The sequence below is a fragment of the Hylobates moloch genome, unplaced genomic scaffold (assembly GCF_009828535.3).
Source record: "Hylobates moloch isolate HMO894 unplaced genomic scaffold, HMol_V3 SCAFFOLD_11, whole genome shotgun sequence".
NCBI lineage: Eukaryota > Metazoa > Chordata > Mammalia > Primates > Hylobatidae > Hylobates > Hylobates moloch.
The window spans coordinates 3,323,455-3,343,359 of record NW_026652286.1 but is presented as its reverse complement, the minus strand read 5'-3'; the positions used below and the strand labels follow the sequence as shown (position 1 = coordinate 3,343,359).

The window sequence follows — 19,905 nt, the reverse complement described above, 5'->3', positions numbered from 1 at the left end:
AGCAGGCTCTGGAACCAGGTCACCTAGGTTCAAATCCTGGGTCTGCCTTTTAGTGCCTGTGTGGCCTTGGACAAAGTAAGTCACCTAGAGCCACCAACAGTAAGAACCGGCTATGGTTGCTGTAGAGATTTAGAGTTAATAGGAGCTGCTCATGTTTACTGAGCATGGACTCTGTGCCATGCAGGCTCCCACTGTCCTCACCAGAGCTGGGATTGGGCAGGAGAGTCTGTGCCCTTGGCAAGGAAGTAAACAGAACAGTCCTTTGTTCATAGTAAGTGCTCAGTGAATATAAACTGTCCTGATTACTAAGGTAGATAAACTCTGATGCCCCAGTGCCACTGACACTGCCCCCAGCCAAACACCTAGACAGTGATAGCCAATAATGAATGAATGAATCAATCAGTCAAAGTCTGTGACTCTAGTTGAGGATTATTTTTAAGGTGTGTTGGGTGGAGCCATCTGACTCAAGGCTCTAAAGTAATGTCTGCAACAACTCAGTCTCACCTCACTGCCTTTACAGAGCTGGGCCAAGCTGGGCTGATGAATTCATTTGTCACTCCCTCTTCTGCCTTTCCGGCACTCAGGGCTCTGGGTTGCTGAAGGGAGGGCCCCCAGCATCATTCATGTGCAATGTCCTCTCAGACTTGGGGACACCTGCCAGTGCTCTGCTTGGTGTAACCCTAAAGACTGGCAGCAGGGTCTGTGCTGTAATCCCAGCCAGCCTGATCATACATCAGTGGGGGGCCTTTGTCACAATCACTCCAAGTTTTCCAACATGGAAGAGGCTGCCTTAGTTGTCATGAATGAGTGCCCTGTCACCAGCAGCATGCAAGCAGAATCCAGGAAAGGGTTGATGAGGACAGCAGGGGAAGAATTCCCACCCTAAGTGGTATTTGGAGTGGATAACCTTTGCCCTCTGGGTGTCTGTATTCTCTCAGTCTCCCAAGCTTATCAACGGGGAAGCTGGGGAGGCCGGGAGCTCAGGCTGGGCCAAGGCTGTCCCACCATCCTTTGTGAACGAGGCCATCCTGACAGTGCCTGACCCGTATGCCAGGCAAGGTGCTACGTACTGGGGCCCCAGGGGTGAACAGGACAGTGTCCCCCTCCTTGGAGGGTTCACAGCCCCCTTGTAGATGACTGCACAGATAGTCAACAGCAGCAACAGTAACCGCTCAAGATAACAGGCAAAGTGCTTGGAGGGGGACCAGGGGAGAAGCAGCTGGCTCTATCCATAACCCCCTGCATCCGCTCTCCAGAAAGCACCCATTAGAGGCTCTTATTGTCTTCCTCCCTATATACTTTTCATTTATTTATTTACGTATTTATTTTGAGACGGAGTCTCGCTCTGTCGCCCAGGCTGGAGTGCGGTGGCGTGATCTCGGCTCACTGCAAGCCCCGCCTCCTGGGTTCACGCCATTCTCCTGCCTCAGCCTCCCGAGTAGCTGGGACTACAGGCGCCCATGACCACGCCTGGCTAATTTTTTGCATTTTTAGTAGAGACGGGGTTTCACCATGTTAGTCAGGATGGTCTCGATCTCCTGACCTCATGATCCGCCCGCCTCGGCCTCCCAAAGTGCTGGGATTACAGGCGTGAGCCACCGCGCCCAGCCCCTATATACTTTTCTAAAGTGATGTGTCCAGTTTAGAAACATCCCTTAGGCAGCCATTCTGCCCTCAACTCTTCTGAATTACCTGATCTTTACACTGGGCATAAAAAAAAATTCACCTCGCTGGGCTGCTGTGAGGAGTAACGCTGACATTCATTAAGTGTGCCCCTAATGCCAGGCAAGAATAGATGCTTGGTGTGCGGTGACAATGAGGAGTCCTCATTATTCCTGGTGAGGGTGAGATAAGTCGGCTAGGACCTTGGCTCTGCTCCTAAGTAGCTATGCGACCCTCTCCTGCACGGATGTAAAAATATCTGCCTCACAGAACTTGTGAGAGTCAAGTGAGGTGATTCGATGAAAAAGGTTTGCAAACTGGAAATGCTGATTCCTATTATTAACATTATTACTGTGATTCTTACCTTGATGAAGTGTTCCTCTCAAGGCCCCAGGGGGGTGGGGATGGAGCCAGGAAGCAGCCAGTGGCTGTTGCAGGGGTGGGAGGGTCACTCCCTCCAGGCTCCCCCAGGAACCTGGGAGCAGCAGGGGCTCCATCTGCCCTGGTCGCCCTCCACAAGCAGCGGCAGCAACACCTCCTTGGTGGCCAGGTGTGAGTGAGCACTTAAGAGTGTGCCTGTGTGTCTGTGTTTGTGCCCCTGCAGGAAGGTGGGGTGGGCACAGGGATTGCCGTGGCAATGGTTTCTGCAGCCAGAAACCACTATGGACGAGGAAGAATGGGGATGTAACTGGATTTCAAAGATGCTTGGAGTGAGACTACTGTTATCACCTGGGACTGCAGGAGAGAGGCCTGCGGAGCGGGGGTTGGGCCTAGTCTTTGGGCTTGGGGCCAGGGGAAAGAGGTTTCAGCACTGATGGGCACGTGTGGAGGAACGTGATGTTGTCAGAGACCTGTTGTGGTTGAGCCCAGGGATTTTGGACCTGACAGATCTGGGTTCAAGTCCTGGTTATGGGACCACGGGCCAGTGATTTCACTTCTCTAGGCCTCAGTTTGCTCATCTGTAAAATGGTGATAATAACAGGGCCTACCTGGTGGGAGTTATTGGAGGTTTAGCAGAGAGGCTGCACGTGAAGCCCTTAACATGGGGCAGGCACATCGACAGTTATCAATTAGTGCTACTGGTGTTATTATGAGGCAGCCTGGGAGGAGCGGAGGGAGAGGGCCTCAGGAGTGCTGGTGCATTCTCAACTGGAAAGGGGAGCTCTGGGGTGAGAGTTGTCTAGCCAGGGTTCATGGAAGCTGGCACAAAACCCAGGGAGAAGGAGCCTCCATCCCACAACACAAGGACTGAGGCAAAGAGCTGGGCTTTCACAACTGCTTCTGGTTCCCCTTCCTGGTTTCCTCTCATTTCCTCCAGAGCTTCGTTCTCTGTGAACCTGCCTGGTTAGAACTCTGTTACACATAGCTTTGGGGACGGGAAGGAGCAGCTGGGAGCTCAGGAACTCCCAGGCAGGCCCCCCCAGTGCTTCCTGCCCCCACCCCTCCAGGGTGAGCACTGACCAGCCCTCCTTCCCCCACCCCACTCAACTGCCAGCTGCTTTCCTCCAGTGACTCATCCCCACCACCTCTGTTGCTGCACCAGGACCAGGAAATGTCAAGCAGTTTCTTATCTGTGGGAGAGAGAACTGATCAGGATGGGGGTGGAAGCAATGAGGCTCAGATCTCCCCAAAGAAAGAGTGTGACGGCTAGGGGACCAGAAGACCATGGCCAGCCCTTTCCTGCTTCCTGTGGGGGAGGGCTCAAGGAGGCAGTATGAGAGTGGGATTTAGCCACTAACCCATCCCGGATTTAGGTTCAAGGTCCTAGTCCTCTTCTAACCAGTTCTGTGGCCTTAGGCAAGTAACTCAGTGTCTCTGAGCCTCAGCGTGTTCATCTGTCAAATGGAAAGAAGAAAATCATGATGATGCATAGGGTACTTGGGGGGGGTTAAGTGAGATAGTACATGTGAGTCTGGAGCTCACAGTCAGTGCTCAATGAATGTTCATTGACTCAATGAATGAATGGACATGTGGAAATGGCGGTGAGCTGTGTGCATGTGGCTATCTGCAAGAAATCCACCCTCCACCAGCTGGGAGAGTCGGGGAAATGTCTGTGGACCATGTATCCCAGGCCTGGGACATCATTGCTCTGTGCTGGTACTGAAGGGACGGCTTCCAAAACTCAGGGCAGATGGAGTATGGACTACCCCTTGTCGGCATAGCTGACGTTAGAACCTCAGGCTGGGTCCAGATTTTCTGAGTGCTGAGCCCTGGCCAAGAAAAGAATTGCTATGCAGGGAAGTGAGTAGCAGATTTTGGACCCTCATCTTGGGCGAGCCCCAGGACCTCTTCACAGTGAGTGCCCAGAGCAGCCACTCTGGGTTGTGAGATCATAGTCTTGGACCCTGGGCAGCCGGCTAGGCCAATGGCCACCACTTCACTTGCCTCCTGCCCATTGATAAAACCCCAGGGGCTTTATCATTATTTCAAAAAATAGCATTCTGAGCCCGTACTATGTACCAGACGCTGGTCTAGATCCTTACATGTAATTAATCCTAACAAATCTCACGAAGTTGGTACCATTCCTAGTCCCATTTTATAGATGGCAAAACGGTGGCCTACTGAGTTACATAACTTACCCAAGATCACACCCTAGAAAGCAGGGAGGCGGGATTGGAACCCTGGCAGTCTGGCCCAGAGCTCAGGTGGTTCTGGTGCTGCCACTGGCCAGGGCAGGCATTGCTGATCCCTTGTAAGGCCTGCCACTCCTGGCCCACCCCCACCCCAGTGAAGCCATACAGTTTGGGGACGGTAAGTCACCCGCAGACCGACAGGAACATCTGCCAAATAGATTCTAGTTTATAAATCTCTTTAGAGTGTATGAGTCTCAAAGCCTACTTGGGGGCAGGAAAATGTTAGAAACACAAATTCTCAGTTCCACCTCAAACAACTGAAACTCTGGGAAAGGAAGTCGCAGGGGCAACAATCTGTGGTCCAACATCCCCCCCCCACGTGATTCTGATACAAGCCAAAGATTGCGAACCATTTCTTTAGAATTTGCAAAGCAGATTCCTAGATTATCTGATTTAAATGGGCACTTTGCTATTATTCGGCTCATTTTACAGGTAAGGCTAATGAGTTTCCATTTGCCAGCTATCACCCATCAGGGAAGTGAAGGTGGGCCTGGAACCCACACTTTTTGATTCTGGAATATTCTTGTTTGCCCTCCTGGGACCGGGCTGCTGAGTAAGGTGGGTGGGGGAGGGACTCTGAGCTGAAGGGCAGGGTGAAAGACCAGAGGGGAGGGGAGGGAAGGGAAGGGATTCCACCTCCCTCTCTCCTGGGGGAGGGGCGGCCCGCGTGGATAATTCCCTCCGAGGCGCCCCAACCCAAATCTACATACATAAAGCCCAGGCTGGCGTTTTGAGTGATCGGTTTATTAATACAGCGGGGCCGCTGCCGAGGCGGATCGCAATAACAAAGGCGGCCTCTCCGCCACCCACCGGAGGCATCGTTATGTAATTGCTCCGAGGAGGAGCAGAGGGCTGGGGCGCGCCGCGGGTGCTGGGGGCTCGGCCAGCAGGGAGGCTGCGATCTGGGGCTCTGAGCCGGCGGCGGATGGAGGGAACAGTTGCTGGAGAGTCATCAGCCCTGCACCTGGTGCTCTCCTCCTCCCATGCACCGGCCAGCGGTCAAGGGGCGGGTTAACAGCGGTATGGCAGGGTGCAGACCTCCGCCCACCCAGGAGAATTGGCCCCGGAGGCAGATCTGCAGTCCCAGAGGACCCCAAGGCTGACCCAGGGCCTCCCCTCCCCCACTCACCACCCCCATCCTTTCCCCACTCTCACCCTGGGATGGGGGAGAGAGAGAAATGACCAACTTTTTGAGAGACTTCTGTGGGCAACCTCTGTGAGGTAGTCCATTTTTAAAATGGAGAACTGAAGCCGAGGAAGGGCTGGCTTCATGTACCAGGGTTTTGAATCCCCAAATTTGTCAGCTTCGAAGCCCACATTTTTTTCCCTTGGATGCCACAAGGGGTCTTTATAACCACCATGGATCAGTTTTTGCCTCAGTTTCTCCAGATGCTCTGGTACTTCAACCCTCCTGGCCTTTGCAAACGCTGGGCCCTCTACCAGGCATCTCTGAGAAGTCCTTCCCAGCCCTCCCCGACCCCCACTCACACCCCCCACACATCCTGGGAAGCCTTGGAGGCTACCTCTTCCAGCTCTGGGAGCAGCTGGTGACAGCACCTGCCACACTGCTTCATGGGAACTACTGTCATCTGTCTGTCCCCATCAGGCCACCTGCTCTGGGATGGCTTCAAGGAGTCTAACACATCTTCTTCACTCAGCTACTCCATCTCACCCCTCAGTGCAAGGCTGGGCACACAGCACTGGGTGAATTTAAAGTGAAGGTTTGAACCCTCAGGTGGATTTAATGCTTAGTGACGGTCTTCAGACCTTGCCTTCAAAACTCCACACGCTCTCTGTAGCCTCCCTGGGCGTCTGTTTCTCCATTGTACAACAGGGCTCACAGCAATCTTGAATCACATTATGCTACTGTTTACTGAACACTTACTATATGCTGGGCACTGTGCCAAGCACCTGCAGTTGGCGGCTTCATGAACTCTGCACACCAGCCCTGTGGAGGTAGTTACTGTTATTATCTCCATTTTATAGATAAGTAACTCTCCCAAGTCTCCAGCTGATAAAAGACACAGCCTGGATTCAAACCATGCTCCTGCTGTCCCCTAGGTTTCTGACTCCCTTTCACAGGACTATTTTGATAATTAGATGAAAAACAGTTAAGGGCCAGCATGCAGCAGGTACTTAATAATGTTTCTGCCCTCCACCATAAAGGTCCCAGGGCAGCTGTCCTTTTCCCCTTCCATTCTCTTCCCCCATTGCCACAGGCCCCAGGGCATTCTGGGACCCCCTCTGTTCGGGGTGGGGCTGAGCAGAGGGAGGAGGCAGGAGGACCCAAGTGTTCTGGTTCCTGAGTATAAATATGTGATTGTTTTATATCCTTACAGTAAGAGAAGGGCATAGCATGCATTTGTCAGTCTAACAGGTTGAGCTGCAACTTCCCTGTGTTTTGCCAATTGCTGATAATGTGTTTTCAGCCCAAGGCAGTAAACAGAAGCCCACTCTGCCTGGCAGCTCCATGGTCCTGGAGTGAGGAAGGGCATCTGACCCGGAAGCTCTCAGATCAACTATCTAGGCCTACTGAGAAAGGAGGTGTCAGTGGGGATACTGAGATAGGGAGAGTTCCTGCGGGTCTCCCCCAGGCCATGAGAACTTGAGCAGGACTCCTCCCTTCTTTCAGTGTACACAACAGAAAATGGGGATTATATATGCAGAGAGGGAGAGAATAATTACTGCTCATCAATGACAATGTAGAGCAAGGCTGCAGGGTGCTACATCTATGGCAGATGGAGTGGTGCAGTGCACAGCCTGTGCAGCAGGACATGGCAGCCCAAGGGTACAGGCCATCATAGATCTACAACTTCATCCTGCAAGATTCATAATGAGCTTTAAATTATTCCAGCTAAAACAAATGAAGGAATGAATGCATGCATACAGACATAGATACATCCACAAAACGAGTGATGAATGCAACCCCAGTTATGAATCAGAGAAGCTCATAATCTAGTGCAAGTGACAGACATCTGAGCAGTTGCTACTCCCAGTTCCCCTCTTGTGCCGGGCTCTGTTCTGGGTTAGGACCTTGTCTTTGTCCCTGTTGTTCCTTTGGCTTGACCTTTCTTACCCATCACACCCCAGTCTTCATCTGCCAGCTCTTCACCATGCTTCTCTTATCTCAGCTTAAATGTTTCCAGGCCAGGCGCGGTGGCTCATGCCTGTAATCCCAGCACTTTGGGAGGCCACGGCAGGTGGATGACTTGAGGTCAGGAGTTGGACCAGCCTGGCCAACATGGTGAAACCCCATCTCTACTAAAAATACAAAAATTAGCCAGGCATGGTGGCACATGTCTGTAGTCCCAACTACTGGGGAGGCTGAGGTGAGAGAATCACTTGAACCTGGGAGGCGGAGGTTGCAGTGAGCCAAGATCTTGCCATTGCACTCCAGTCTGGGCGACAGAGCGAGACTCCGTCTCAAAAAACAAAAAACAAAGTTTCCTCTGGCAACTTTTCCTTACCCACCCTCCCCCAATCCCCCATCCCCCAAGCCTCATACCGAAGTTGGGCCATAGCCCTAGGTCCCCACAGACCCCCGCAAGCTGAGCCCAGTAGCTCCCTCCAAGCCCTGTAGTGAATTTGACAGCTGGGTTCCAGGTGCCCAGGGCTGGCTGTGAGCTACTCGAGGGCAGAGCTGTATCTTGTTTCCCGCTATGCCTTTGTGCCTAGCACAGTGCCAAGCACACGGCAGGTGTCTGAACAGTGTGGGAAGAGAAAAGGTGGAGGGGAGATGGTGGGGGGTAGACTGTGAGAGTGGAGGTGGCTCAACGCTCCCACCCCCAAACTCACACACAGCACCCTCAGCCCAGGCACTGATCCCAGGAGTCTAAGAAGCTGATTAGAACTGCCCATGGCTTCAGCTAACCTCGGAACTACGCCCCGCCACCTGCTGTAGTCTCCCTGCCCCCACTCCTACTTCCCTCTCTCCTGCCTCCCCAGGGGTCCAGGGCAGCCTCCCCCTTCCCCACCCCATGGTGAGAAATCCCAAAAACTCCTGGGCCTTTCTCTGCTGCCCGGCTTTCCCGCCTCCCCTTTTTCTTTCTCTTCCTTCTGCTTTGCCTCACATTCAATCTCTCCCTCCCCCAGCCTGGTGAATCCAAACTGGAAAGAAAAAAAAAAAAGGCCCACACAGCAGCTTCAACAGTGAAAAATAACCGATTTAAGGAGTAATCGCTGCTGTAATGATTGTCTAAGGCCTGAGTCACTGCAGAAAATCGGACTGAGGCTCTGGGGCTCCCAAGGCTCCCTGAGCATGTCATATGGGGTTTTTTTTTTTTTTTTTTAATATCAGGACCTCAGTGTCTCCATCTGTAAAATGGAAGGAATATTATCAGCCCAAAGGAACTGATTGTTAATCTCCTGATTTTCCCTGGGGCTGGGAATCAGAAGTTAAGGTGGTCCGCACAGTCAACTTGGGAATCACCACGGGACACATTCTTCCCACCACAGGACCCATGGGAGAAATGTGGTGCGGGCAGGTGCTGAGAGACTCACAGCTTCGAAAGTCTCTGGGAAAGGTTTCTAGAGATTGCGGTGTTTAACTGAGCTGGGAAGGATGAATGGGGGAATGAGAGCTATGGGAAGTGATGGAGTGATGGAAAGTCAGCTCTGGAAGAGACTAGAGACCTCATCTTGCCTTATGCTCTCATTTTACAGATGAAGAAACTGAGGCCTGAAGGGCTTCGGGAACTGCTCAAAGTCATTAGTGGCAGAGCCCAAATTAGTGGCAGAGCCCACATTAGAAAGCAGGTGCCTTGACTCCTGCTCCAGTGCTTTCTTTCTCTCTTTCTTTTTTCTCTTTCTTTCTTTTCTTTCTTTCTTTCCTTTTTTTAAGACAGAGTCTTGCTCTGCTGCCCAGGCTGGAGTGCAGTGGTGTGATCTCAGCTCACTGCAACCTCTGCCTCCCGGGTTCAAGTGATTCTCCTGCCTCAGCCTCTCGAGTAGCTGGGATTACAGGCGCCCACTACCACACCCGGCTAATTTTTGTATTTTTAGTAGAGACGGGGTTTCACCATGTTGGCCAGGCTGGTCTCAAACTCCTGACCTCGTGATCTGCCCGCCTCAGCCTCCCAAAGTGCTGGGATTACAGGTGTGAGGCACCGCACCCGGCCTCCAGTGCTCTTTCTTATGATGCCAGCCTAGCTCATGGGAACAGTAAGTACAGTGTGTGGAATGCTTGCCGGGAGCCCAGCGCTGTGCTAATGCCTTATGCGCATGTGCACCGTTGTCTTTCATTCTTGGAATAATCCTATAAGGTAGGATTAGAATATAGGTCCTGTTATATCTTAGTAAAGTTCAGAGAGGTTCAATGGCTTATTCAGGGACACACAGCAGGGCTCTCTTGGCCCTGCAGCCCCTCCTGGCTTCTCTATTCTCCAGCGTGATCTAAAATGGAGGGGCCTAAGCAGGGAGACGGGCTTCTGGCCTGCACCCGTGGGTGGGCTGCCCTTCCCTCTAGTCTCTGTCCTCTCTAAGGAGGGTTAGAGAGGGGACCCTTCCCTAGAGGGGAGGGAGCCTGGGCTTTCCCTGGAAGAAGCTCCCACAGGAAGGGAAGCCAGATCGTCAAGGAGACAGGAGGCATACATTTAAAATCCCCATCAATAAGAGCCTGCCTTGCCAGGGCATGTCTTTGAAATGCCAGGCTCTCCTGGTGAGTGCATTCCAGTTCCAGGGGGAGGAAACCAGGTGGGATTAAAGGAGGTGGAGAGGGGGCAATGTCCAGGGGTGGGAGGGACCAACCTGCCCCTCACCCAGACTCCACACTGGAATGGGCATTGCAGACAAGGAGCTATCTCCTAGGAAGCCAGGATATTGCACTGGGCACCACAGAAGCAGGGCCACCCGTAAAATAAGGAAAAATGTTTTTAAACAATTTTATTTACAAAAATTCATTAAAGTACTGTTGTCATCATGGGATTTCCTTACAGTTACAGTTTAGTGTTATTTTTGTTTCGAATTCATTGTGGATGAGGGGAGACACCATAGTATTTTCAGGACTTAGGGCCTTTAAATATTGTAGCTGTGCAGGGGCGGAATGGAGGGGCATGTTTAAGGGCCATCCCCGATCTCCCCTGGGGACTGGTGTCCAAAAGCCATTAACTAAGGAGCCTGAAGTATTGGGCACCGTGCCCAGCTCTGCTATGAATTTACAGAATCAAATTTACTTTATGAAACTGTGTGCATTTTGGGGCCTTGATTTCCTCAGCTATTAAATGGGTATAGTTACTATTGCTCCACCTATGTCACTGAGCGTTAATTGTCATTCAGGCTAGAAATGAACAGAGACAGCCGGATGGCAGTGCCCAGGAGAACTTCAGGGACTCAGCTGCAAAGTTTATTACAAATGCAGATTCACAGACCCCTCTCCAGACCTCCTGGGTCCAAATCCATGGGGTTCGCTGAGAGATCTGCATTTGTAACCCCTCCCCTCTCCCCTACTGAAGTGATCTGATGCTCATCACAGTGAGAACTCACCAGAAGGCAGATATTTGGGTTCCTTCGAGGAGCTGCCACCTCTGGCAGGTGGCTGATGCCTCCTGTGTGAAATCAGAGGACTGACCTGGGTGGCATCTGCGGGTGCAGCCTTCGTGGTACCTCTCTGAATGGCCTGGGCTGGGGCTGGCTGGCCAGTGGGAGATGGAGAGGGCAACCCAGGACAGAGGCCCTGTGAGGCAGGGCCAGGACTTGAAGTCTGGTGCTGACAACTTCTGTAAGAGGGGGGTGGACCCCACCGCCCCAGCTTCCGGCTGGGACCCAAGGCTCCGGAAACTCCACGGACGGTGGCAGGTGGGCCATCTGCTCAGGCCTGGGCTGGGGAAGGGGGGCAGACACAGACCGCCCAGTACTGAATGGCCTCTCTGTTGGGCCCCAGCCTGAAGAACAGATGGCCTGAGGGCCGCTGGCGCTGGTGGGTGAGGGGGCGACAGAGGCCGGGCCTTCCCCCTCCCCTGGCTAAGTCACAGATATCTCCCTGAGTGAGAAAGCCCTCACAAGGCACCCTTGGTGACAGCAGCCAGGAAGAGGTGAGTTTAAGGGGGATTAGCAGGTCCCCACAGCAGGCTGCTGGGGGAAGGCTGGGAAGCCGCCTGGCACCTGCAGCCTCCACTGGACCCAGAAGAGAAGTGGGGATACCTGGTGCAGGAGGGCAGGGGCCAGTAGAGCTTTAGGCCCAAGGGAAGCCTAGGCATCTCTCACTCCCAACCTCTTTTTTTCTTTCTTTTTCTTTTTTGAGACAGAGTCTCATTCTGTCACCCAGGCTGGAGTGTGGTAGTGGTGCGATCTCGGCTCACTACAACCTCCGCCTCCTGGGTTCAAGTGATTCTCCTGCCTCAGCCTCCTGAGTACTGGGATTACAGGTGCCCGCCGCCACTCCTGGCTAATTTTTATATTTTTAGTAGGACGGGGTTTCACCATGTTGGCTAAGCTGGTCTCAAACTCCTGACCTCAGATGATCCGCCTGCCTCAGCCTCCCAAAATCCTGGGATTACAAGCATGAGCCACAGCACCTGGCCTCCCACCAGTTTTTCTGATGGGAAAACTGAGGCCCGGGAAGGCACAGATCCCTCGCTCCACATCACGCCGCAAGTCAGTGGCAGAGCTGGGACTGGAACCTAGACATCCTGATGCCCTATTTGAGGCTCCTCCTGTCCCTCCTCCAGCTTCCCTCCTGACAGTCCTCCTTTCTCTCCTCCCTCCCCTCCACTCTGCCTCCCTCTCCTGGGACCTGGCCAGGCCTCCCCACCTCTGTGTCTCTGCCACCCTCTTCCTCTGGCCTGAAATGCTCTCCCACTTTAGCTGCTGCAGAGTCTTCAAACCTCAACGCAAGTCCCCACCTCCTCCAGGAAGTCTTCCAACCCATCTTCTGAACCTAAGCATCCAGAATGCGAGACCCCTGCACCATCCAGTTGGGATTGTCGAGGCCAGTCCCTTCATGATAAAGAATCAGTACCTGAGACTCAAACAGGCAAAGACTGTGAGAAATGCTGCGCACCACTGCCGCCCCCAGCCATTCTCCTGAGCTTCGTTTTTCTTTAAAAATATATTCAAAAGAGCTTCACTCCAGAGAGGCTGTCAAGGAATCTGGTAAAACAAGGGTCCCTTTGGGTTCTTCTCTTGAAAGGAGATATTTTTTCTGCTTTCTCTCCAAGGTTTCCCAGAGGGTCGGATTTCCTTTTCTTTCAGAGGCAGGAGCTGAGCCACGCCTGCACACACCTGCTCCTCGGCTTTGGAGATAATCACGGGGTGATCAGCTCTGCAAAGGGCCTCACAGCTGCTGGGCCTGAACCAAAAGGGCCTCAAGGGAGAAGCTTTGAGGGGAACGTGGGAGGAGGAGAGCAAGGGCGTCCCCTTTTGGAGAGAGACCCAGGTGTGAATCCCTGATCCAACATTTACTAGGCCTCTTGCCTGGGAAAAGACTTTGAGCTGCCTCTGTGCCTCCCTGGCCAGGCTATGGGGAGGTCTTGCACAAGGTTTGGTAGCCAAAGGGGAGAAGTTGGGCCTCAGCCCCTGCCCTCTCAGAGGCCCAGCCCAGGGGCAGAATCCACCAATCACAACAACCACTCATGTCTCAAGATTCCTCAGTCCACTTAGCCAAGGGTGTCCCTGACTCTGCCCTTCACCTGCGTTCTGGGCAGTGCTCGTGTCCTGACTTGCTGGGTGTCTTTAGGAATGACCCTGGCCCTCCTGACACTCCAAGTTCTCAGCCCTCCAGGCAGAAAGTGGACACCTCTTTCTCAATAGCCTCTTCCACTCTTGGAAAACTACTTCAGGCTTTCTCTGCGTTCCTTGGAGCTGGGCTTCCAGCTGCCTAGTGTGAGCAGGGAGGCTGGGGAGGGCTGAGGTCAGGGAGATGGGAGTTTCCCCATAGCTAGCAGCTTCCAGCTGTGACAAGCCCAGTCCAAGGACACATTTGCAGATCCCCTCAGACCTGATTCATTCATCTCATTATTCATGCGTTTATTGAGCACCTACAATATCCCGAGACCATGCTGGTCTCTGGGCATGTAACAATGAAAACAGCAGACATGGGTCCTCTCTGATGAACTCCAAGCACATTGCCTAGTTGGGGAGACAGTAGTCAGAGTCCGTGAGCAGATTTACACAGTGACAACATGTGATTGGCACCTTAAAAGTTATAACGGAAGTCCTGAGACAGTCGTTGGGGGGAGAGTAATATTCTTTAGATGAGGGGCCGATCCAAGCTTCTCTGAAGGGTGACCTCGGAGCTGGGACCTGAAGGATGAGAGAGGGAACCTGCCATGTGTCATATGGGGGGCCATGAGTGATGCCGAAGGAGTGGCACGGGCCAGGGCTGGTAAGAAGTTTTACTTTTCCCTAAGACCTATGATGAGCCATGGGGAGCAAGTGAAGGGCAGTGATTTGGTCAGTGATTTGGTCCCTAAGCTAATGCTGGTTTCTGTTTGCAGCTGGATTGGCTTGGAAGGGAGAGGGACAGTGAGGAGCTCTGGAGATACAAGGGTCTCCAAAGTGGGGGCCACGCAGGCACCACAGGACGTGTTTAAGGGACTTCTTTAAGGAGAAAGGAATATTAATTTTTTTATTTCTATTTCTATTTCATCCAAAAAAGAGAAAAGAATTCAGCATTACTAGTATTTATAGATTGACGCTAATGTCCATATTAGGTCTTTATATGAAATGTCACTAGAGGGAAGAATGGGAGCTGGACCACACAGAAAGGCCAGCCACTCTGCCCTCACTCTCGCTGTTGGCGTTTGGAAGAAATTTTCTACTCATTTGAGACCAGTTATGCAGATTCATAGATTTATCAAATGGATACATGACTTAGAAAGAAGCCAGACAAAGGAGGAACAAAGAAGAAAGTGAAAAATGCTGAACCTAACTCAAATGTCGGATGATCAAAAGCATGGTGTGGCGTGGACACTTCACTCCTGATGGTGCCACTATGGCCAACAGAGGACGGAAAAACAGTGACAGTCCAGTTGGATCCCGCAAGAAGGTGGCCCCCAGATTTATACTATGAATGAGAAGACAATTTGAAATAAGAATTTATATCCACTATTATTACTAATGAACCTAGCTATACTGTATATTTTTGCTTTGTTAGTAAAGGTAATGGTGGTAAAAAAGAAATCGTCCATAGTAATTAAGGCATTTTAAAATATCATTTTATCTTGGTTTTATTTTTTAAATTTGTATTTTTGTGCATGTTTGACAATGTTCATGTTAGTATAGTCATGCACGATTTTTATAAATGAATTACTGGATTGAGTATGTGTGATTGACATTTTTTGCTGCTTTAAGGGCATGAACAAACTAAGTAGAAAGGCCCAAGCTAAGATTTGAGGAGCCCAGGACCGGGGCTGCTGTGGGAGGCACTGACTGTCCAGGGGGGTGCCAGGGCCCCTGGGCCCAGCCTGCTGGCTCTCAGGGCTTCCTGCTGGCATCCATGCTGTCTGCCTAGCTCACTCTTCCCTCAGCCCAGACTTTCATCTGGGAAGGCTTTTTTTTCCCCCTTTACAAATGAACAGAAGTTCATTCCCTTAAAGGGTAAACGGCAGATCCTGGCGAGGCTTTCAGATTATTTATTCGCTGGCCAGTAATAGAATAGAACACACATCTTGGCTGGAGGAGGAGGCTGTTCTGGTGCCCGCACAGGGGTCTGGAGCCCTGGAGGCCTGGGGCTTGCCCCCTATGAGGTTTGCCTGCTGGCTTCTTCTACACAAAGGCCCGCTTGTCCTACCTGTCCTTATGGGGCACGTCACTCCTGGGTATTTCTCTGTGCAGCATCCCGGAAAGGTGCCAATAATGCCAGCTTTGTGTGTACAGCCCCCAGACCAAGCACCGCACATGTGATGGCCAACTCCCTCCATGGAGCGTGACATTGGGCCGGCAGCCCCTCTGGTAGAAGGTCTTTCTCTTTGCTTTGGGGTTTTCCAGGTCCTTTGCAGGTACCGCAGTGTTGCCATCAGCTCCACCCTCACCAGGCACCCACGAGCCAACAGACCCTGGGAGAAAGATGTGTCCAGCTGCCTGCAGTCAGGCCAAGCTATGTGTCCAAGTTCCATGTGGCTCAGAGTCCCTCTGGCTGAAGGGTCAGGGCCCCATGCCCCTTCCATACAGTTCCACCCAACTCTCCTTTTCCCAAAAAGGCCTTCACAAACTGCAGAGGTCCTTGCAAGCCCCCAGATGTCTGTCAGCTGCCTGACTCCCTTCTCCCCATAGATCCCTGTCTGTTTCCTTTGTCACCAAAATCCAGCCAGAAATCTCCCCAAAGCATGTTCCGACTCTTGTTCCCAGGCGGCAGTCGCCATGTGGTTGGCATGGGCACACATTTATTAATAAAATGAGCAAAATAACCAAATGCTTTGGCAGCTCCTGCCGCTTGCCAGAGGCTCTCCGCATGCCCAGTGGCACCAGAGGGTGGAGATGGGCCCTGGGGAGGACGGCTGTGGGGAGCCACCAGGGGAGATGTGCTTCTGACCATTGGTGAGACATTCCACAATCCACAAGGGCTGAGGAGCACCCACTGTCTCGGCTCAGGTGGCTTTTGGAAAAGGAACCCATGATGGGGACAGGGTGGCCTGCAAATGGTTGCTTGAGTGACCCTGCTCAAGAGAGCTCCACCCAGCCCTCCTCCTCAGAGAGCGGGCCAGGCCAGAATCCTCCAGCCCTAGGGAGTGGCAGAGAGCAGGTCACGGTGGCCCACCAGGGGCATGCTCTTCGTAGTAAATCATGGTGATTTAGGGTCCTGCCTCAACATTCAAGTCCTACCTCTGTCCCTACCGGCAGTGGGGCCTTTGCCAAATCACCTAACTCAGCAGGGCTTCCCACTTCCAAATCACCTGGGATGCTGCAGGCATGACAAACCTGCATTACTGGGGCCCGTGCCAGGCTCACTCAGGGAACCATGCTCTGCAGGGACCCTGGCTTCTCTCATGCTCTCCCTGTGCATTTGCATGTGGTCAGGTTGGCACCTAGGAACCACTGATTTAACCTCTCTACATTTTTATTTTCTTATTTAAAAAAGTGGAGATTGTTGTGAAGCTGAAATGGATGAATATCTATGTGTAATACCAAAATTTAGCTAGCATTTAGTATGACTGCTAATGCATTAGCTCATTTAATTTTCATAACAGCCCTATGAGGTAGACATCATCCCGACCCATTTCACAAGTGAGGAGACTGAGGCTCAGAGACATTAAGCATTTGCCTAAGGCTGGCTACGCAGATGGTAGTGGCTGGAATCCATGTAAACTGCTTGGCACAGTGCCTGGAACATAATAAGTGCTCCTTAATTTGTGGCTTGTTTAATGGCCAGACATAGTGGTTCATTCCTATAGTGCCAGCGTTTTGTGAGGCTGAAATGGGAGAACTGCTTGAGACCAAGAGTTCAAGACCAGTGGGTGGATCACCTGAGGTCAGGCGTTCAAGACCAGCCTGGCCAACATGATGAAACCCCGTCTCTACTAAAAATACAAAAATTGGCCCAGCACAGTGGCTCACACCTGTAATCCCAGCACTTTTGGAGACCGAGGCAGGTGAATTGCCTGAGCTTAGGAGTTTGAGACCAGGCTGGCCAACGGGGCAAAACCCCATCTCTACTAAAAATCAAAAAAACAAAAAACAAAAAACAAAAAAAAATTAGCTGGGCCTGGTGGCGCGTGGCTGTAATCCCAGCTACTTGGGAGGCTGAGGCAGGAGAATTATACTTGAACCCGGGAGGCAGAGGTTGCAGTGAGCCAAGATCATGCCACAGCACTCCAGCCTGAGCGACAGAGCAAGACTCTGTCTCAATAATAATAATAATAATAATAATAATTTAGCTGGGCATGGTGGCAGGCACCTGTAATCCCAGCTACTCAGGAGGCTGTGGCAGGAAGATCGCTTGAACCCAGGAGTTGGAGGTTCTAGTGAGCCGAGATCGCACCACTGCACTCCAGCCTGGGTGACGGAGCGAGACTCTGTCTCAAACAAACAAACAAAATATGTGGTTTGTTTAAAAAAGACGGAGGATAGGAGGCTCAAGTCTGACTCAGTCTTCAGAAGTTGTCCGTGCCCTGCATCCCAGCACATTCTGCTCTACCTCTGGTCAACCCAGCCAAACACATCTCCCTGTAGAAGTGCCCCAACTGCCCCGCCCAGATTGACAGTCAGGTCTGGTTGCCTTTGTCCGGTTAGCTAACCGGCCGCCTGGAGAATCCACCTTTAGGCCCCATGGCGAATCCTGAAACTGAGTCAAGCAGGATCCTTCCAGCATCAAGAACACCCACTTAGCACTCGACCATTTTACCCTAGAGCCCGTGGAGGCTCTCTCACCAGGTGGGAGAGGGAAGTCGCTTTATGCTTCCTCAGCTCACGCCTATAAGCGTTCAAGTTCACAAGTGGTGCTTTTCTTAGACCGGCGCGTCATTTATGCTAGAAGCGTAAATTTGACAGGAGGGAGCATCGCAGGGGGAAGGAGTGAACATGTGGGGAGCCAGGTGCCAGGATAGGACTTGGGCATGTTATCTCATTTTATCTCATTCCCAACAGCTCTGTTCAGGAAGTATCATTACCCCAATTTTGAAGCCAAGAATAAGGCTCAGAGGTGAGGTGACTTACGATTGTAATAAACAATAGTTAACATTGATCGAGCATACACTGATTGAGCGTTTACTCACTGCAGTGGTCAAATGCATTGACTGACTCCTCCAATCCCAAGAATACTCTGAAGCTCTGTACATTGACCTTACAGAGAAGATAAACAGCTTGCCCAAGTTCACCTAGGAAATGACAAAGGCAGAATTCAAAACCCAGGCCCCTGTGGCTCCAAAGCATTTCCTTCTATCTGTAAATAGTGTCTTAACATGGAATGGTTTATTTTAGAACCTAGAAACCTATCTCCAGGTGTGATGCAAACCCCCTCCTCTTGGGATTCCTGAACATGCAGTAAGGAATACTGAGCCAGAGCCTCCTCTTGCTGTGTGACCTTGGGCAACTTGCTTCAAACCAAATTGCTTGGGTAATTTGGTGTCTTCATCCGGAAATGAGGAAGAGTGACCCTTGTCGACATTACTGGCTTGTAAAGGTCTACCCAGAGAGAAACCGCATGTACAGACACACATGCAACGCCTCTGGGAGGACTTCGTCTTCTTAAATTGCAACATAAAGCACTTTCCTCCCACTATGATCACCTTCACTTGCTATTCCAAGTCCATTCAATTCAACGGATGCTGGGGGTAGCCATATTGCTCTGTAGCATGCTGGGTTCCGGGGGTGTGGCCGGAAGTGAGGTGCACTGGAACCTGGTGCCTGCCCTCTTACCCACCTAAAGGTTGGCTGCAGTGTGAAAGCCTAGCATCTGTTGAATTGAGTTAACTTGGAATAGCAAGTAAAGGTGACCAGAGTGGAAGGAAAGTGCTTTAGTCCATGCTTTAGTCTCCCCAGACCTGGCCCTTCCTGCTGAAGACACCCCTGGGCCTCATAAATAAGTCCTCCTTTTTTGCTGAACCCAGCTTGAGTGACTTCCTCTGATTCAAAATTCCAGAGCCCAATCAGTACAGCCCTACCTCCCTTCAGGCTAAAAAAATACCCTGATAAGAAACGCCCCGCCCTACAGGGCTCATTTGTCAGAAAGCCTGGGCGAGAGAAAGGGCTGAGCACGGGAGCGTTGGTCTCTCAGGGTTCTGGGGGAAGAAGTGGGCTCTGTGACCTGGGGAGCCACCTTTAAGTGTTATGCAGTGGCTGGAGCTTGTGCTTGCTTTGATTGGAACAATTTCTAAAAACTTGATCCCAAGATGGAGCCCTCACTATAGGTGCTTAATCATAACCCGACGTGGTTCACATTTATTCAGCTTTTGAAATACACAAATTGCCTTATCACCCCTCTGGGAAGCCTTGCCGGACCATCCCACCAGGCCAAATCTATCTTTCTCTTCTCTGCATCTTGGACACCATTCCGCTGAGGCTGTCACGCTCTCTCAAGCAGGATGTGTGCAGAGGGAAGAGCGAGATAAGGCTGGGTTCATATCCCAGCTCTATTGCCCACTCTCATTGGTAAAATGGGGGTGAAAATCTCTCCCTTGTAGGGTCATTTTAAGAATCTTATGATACTGTGTTTCGGCGAGCTCAGCACAAAGCCAGGCACTTAGTCACATCTCAAAAGCAGCTTTACTACTACTGGTAGCATGGTCTGTTTAGATGCTTTTATCTTCCCTACCTCATGTGAGTGCTTTGAAAACAGACAAGAGCTGTTTTACAGCTGTTGTCTCGTATCAAACAGTGCCTGGTGTACAGTAAATACCTGTTCAGTCACTGATACTGCATTTTGGATCCGTGAACTTCCTTAAGCATCCCAACAAGTCAGGAAATCGACAGGGTGGCGTTCTGCCTGGGCCCGGAATGGGAGGAGTCCCCAGGTCTAGCTGAACCCAAGCCCAGGTCTACTCTCCAGTTGCCCAAGTTGTATTTCTGCTCAAGACTGAATTAATCCCGATCTCACTGGACGTGAATTAAGCTGCAGGACCTCATATTCTATTTGGACAATACCCGTTACTGACCGGGGTTTCTCAGTGGGGGACTGAGCCAAGCAGGAGATGGGGTGGGGATGGGGGGACATGGTAGCTTTCCCTAGAGGAAGCCCAGC

The 19,905-nt window shown here is 51.6% G+C and overlaps 1 protein-coding gene across 1 annotated transcript in view; it reads right to left on the bottom strand.

The window, feature by feature from the left end:
- The window catches only part of TP53I11 (tumor protein p53 inducible protein 11), a 36,774-nt gene extending 18,731 nt beyond the window's left edge, over positions 1 to 18,043 (bottom strand). Inside the window, exon 1 of the mRNA XM_058446507.1 lies at positions 17,942 to 18,043. Within this exon, the coding sequence (XP_058302490.1) occupies positions 17,942 to 18,004 (63 nt within the window). The 5' untranslated portion in view covers positions 18,005 to 18,043. The remainder of the gene's footprint in view (positions 1 to 17,941) is intronic.
- Positions 18,044 to 19,905: the final 1,862 nt, after the last annotated feature.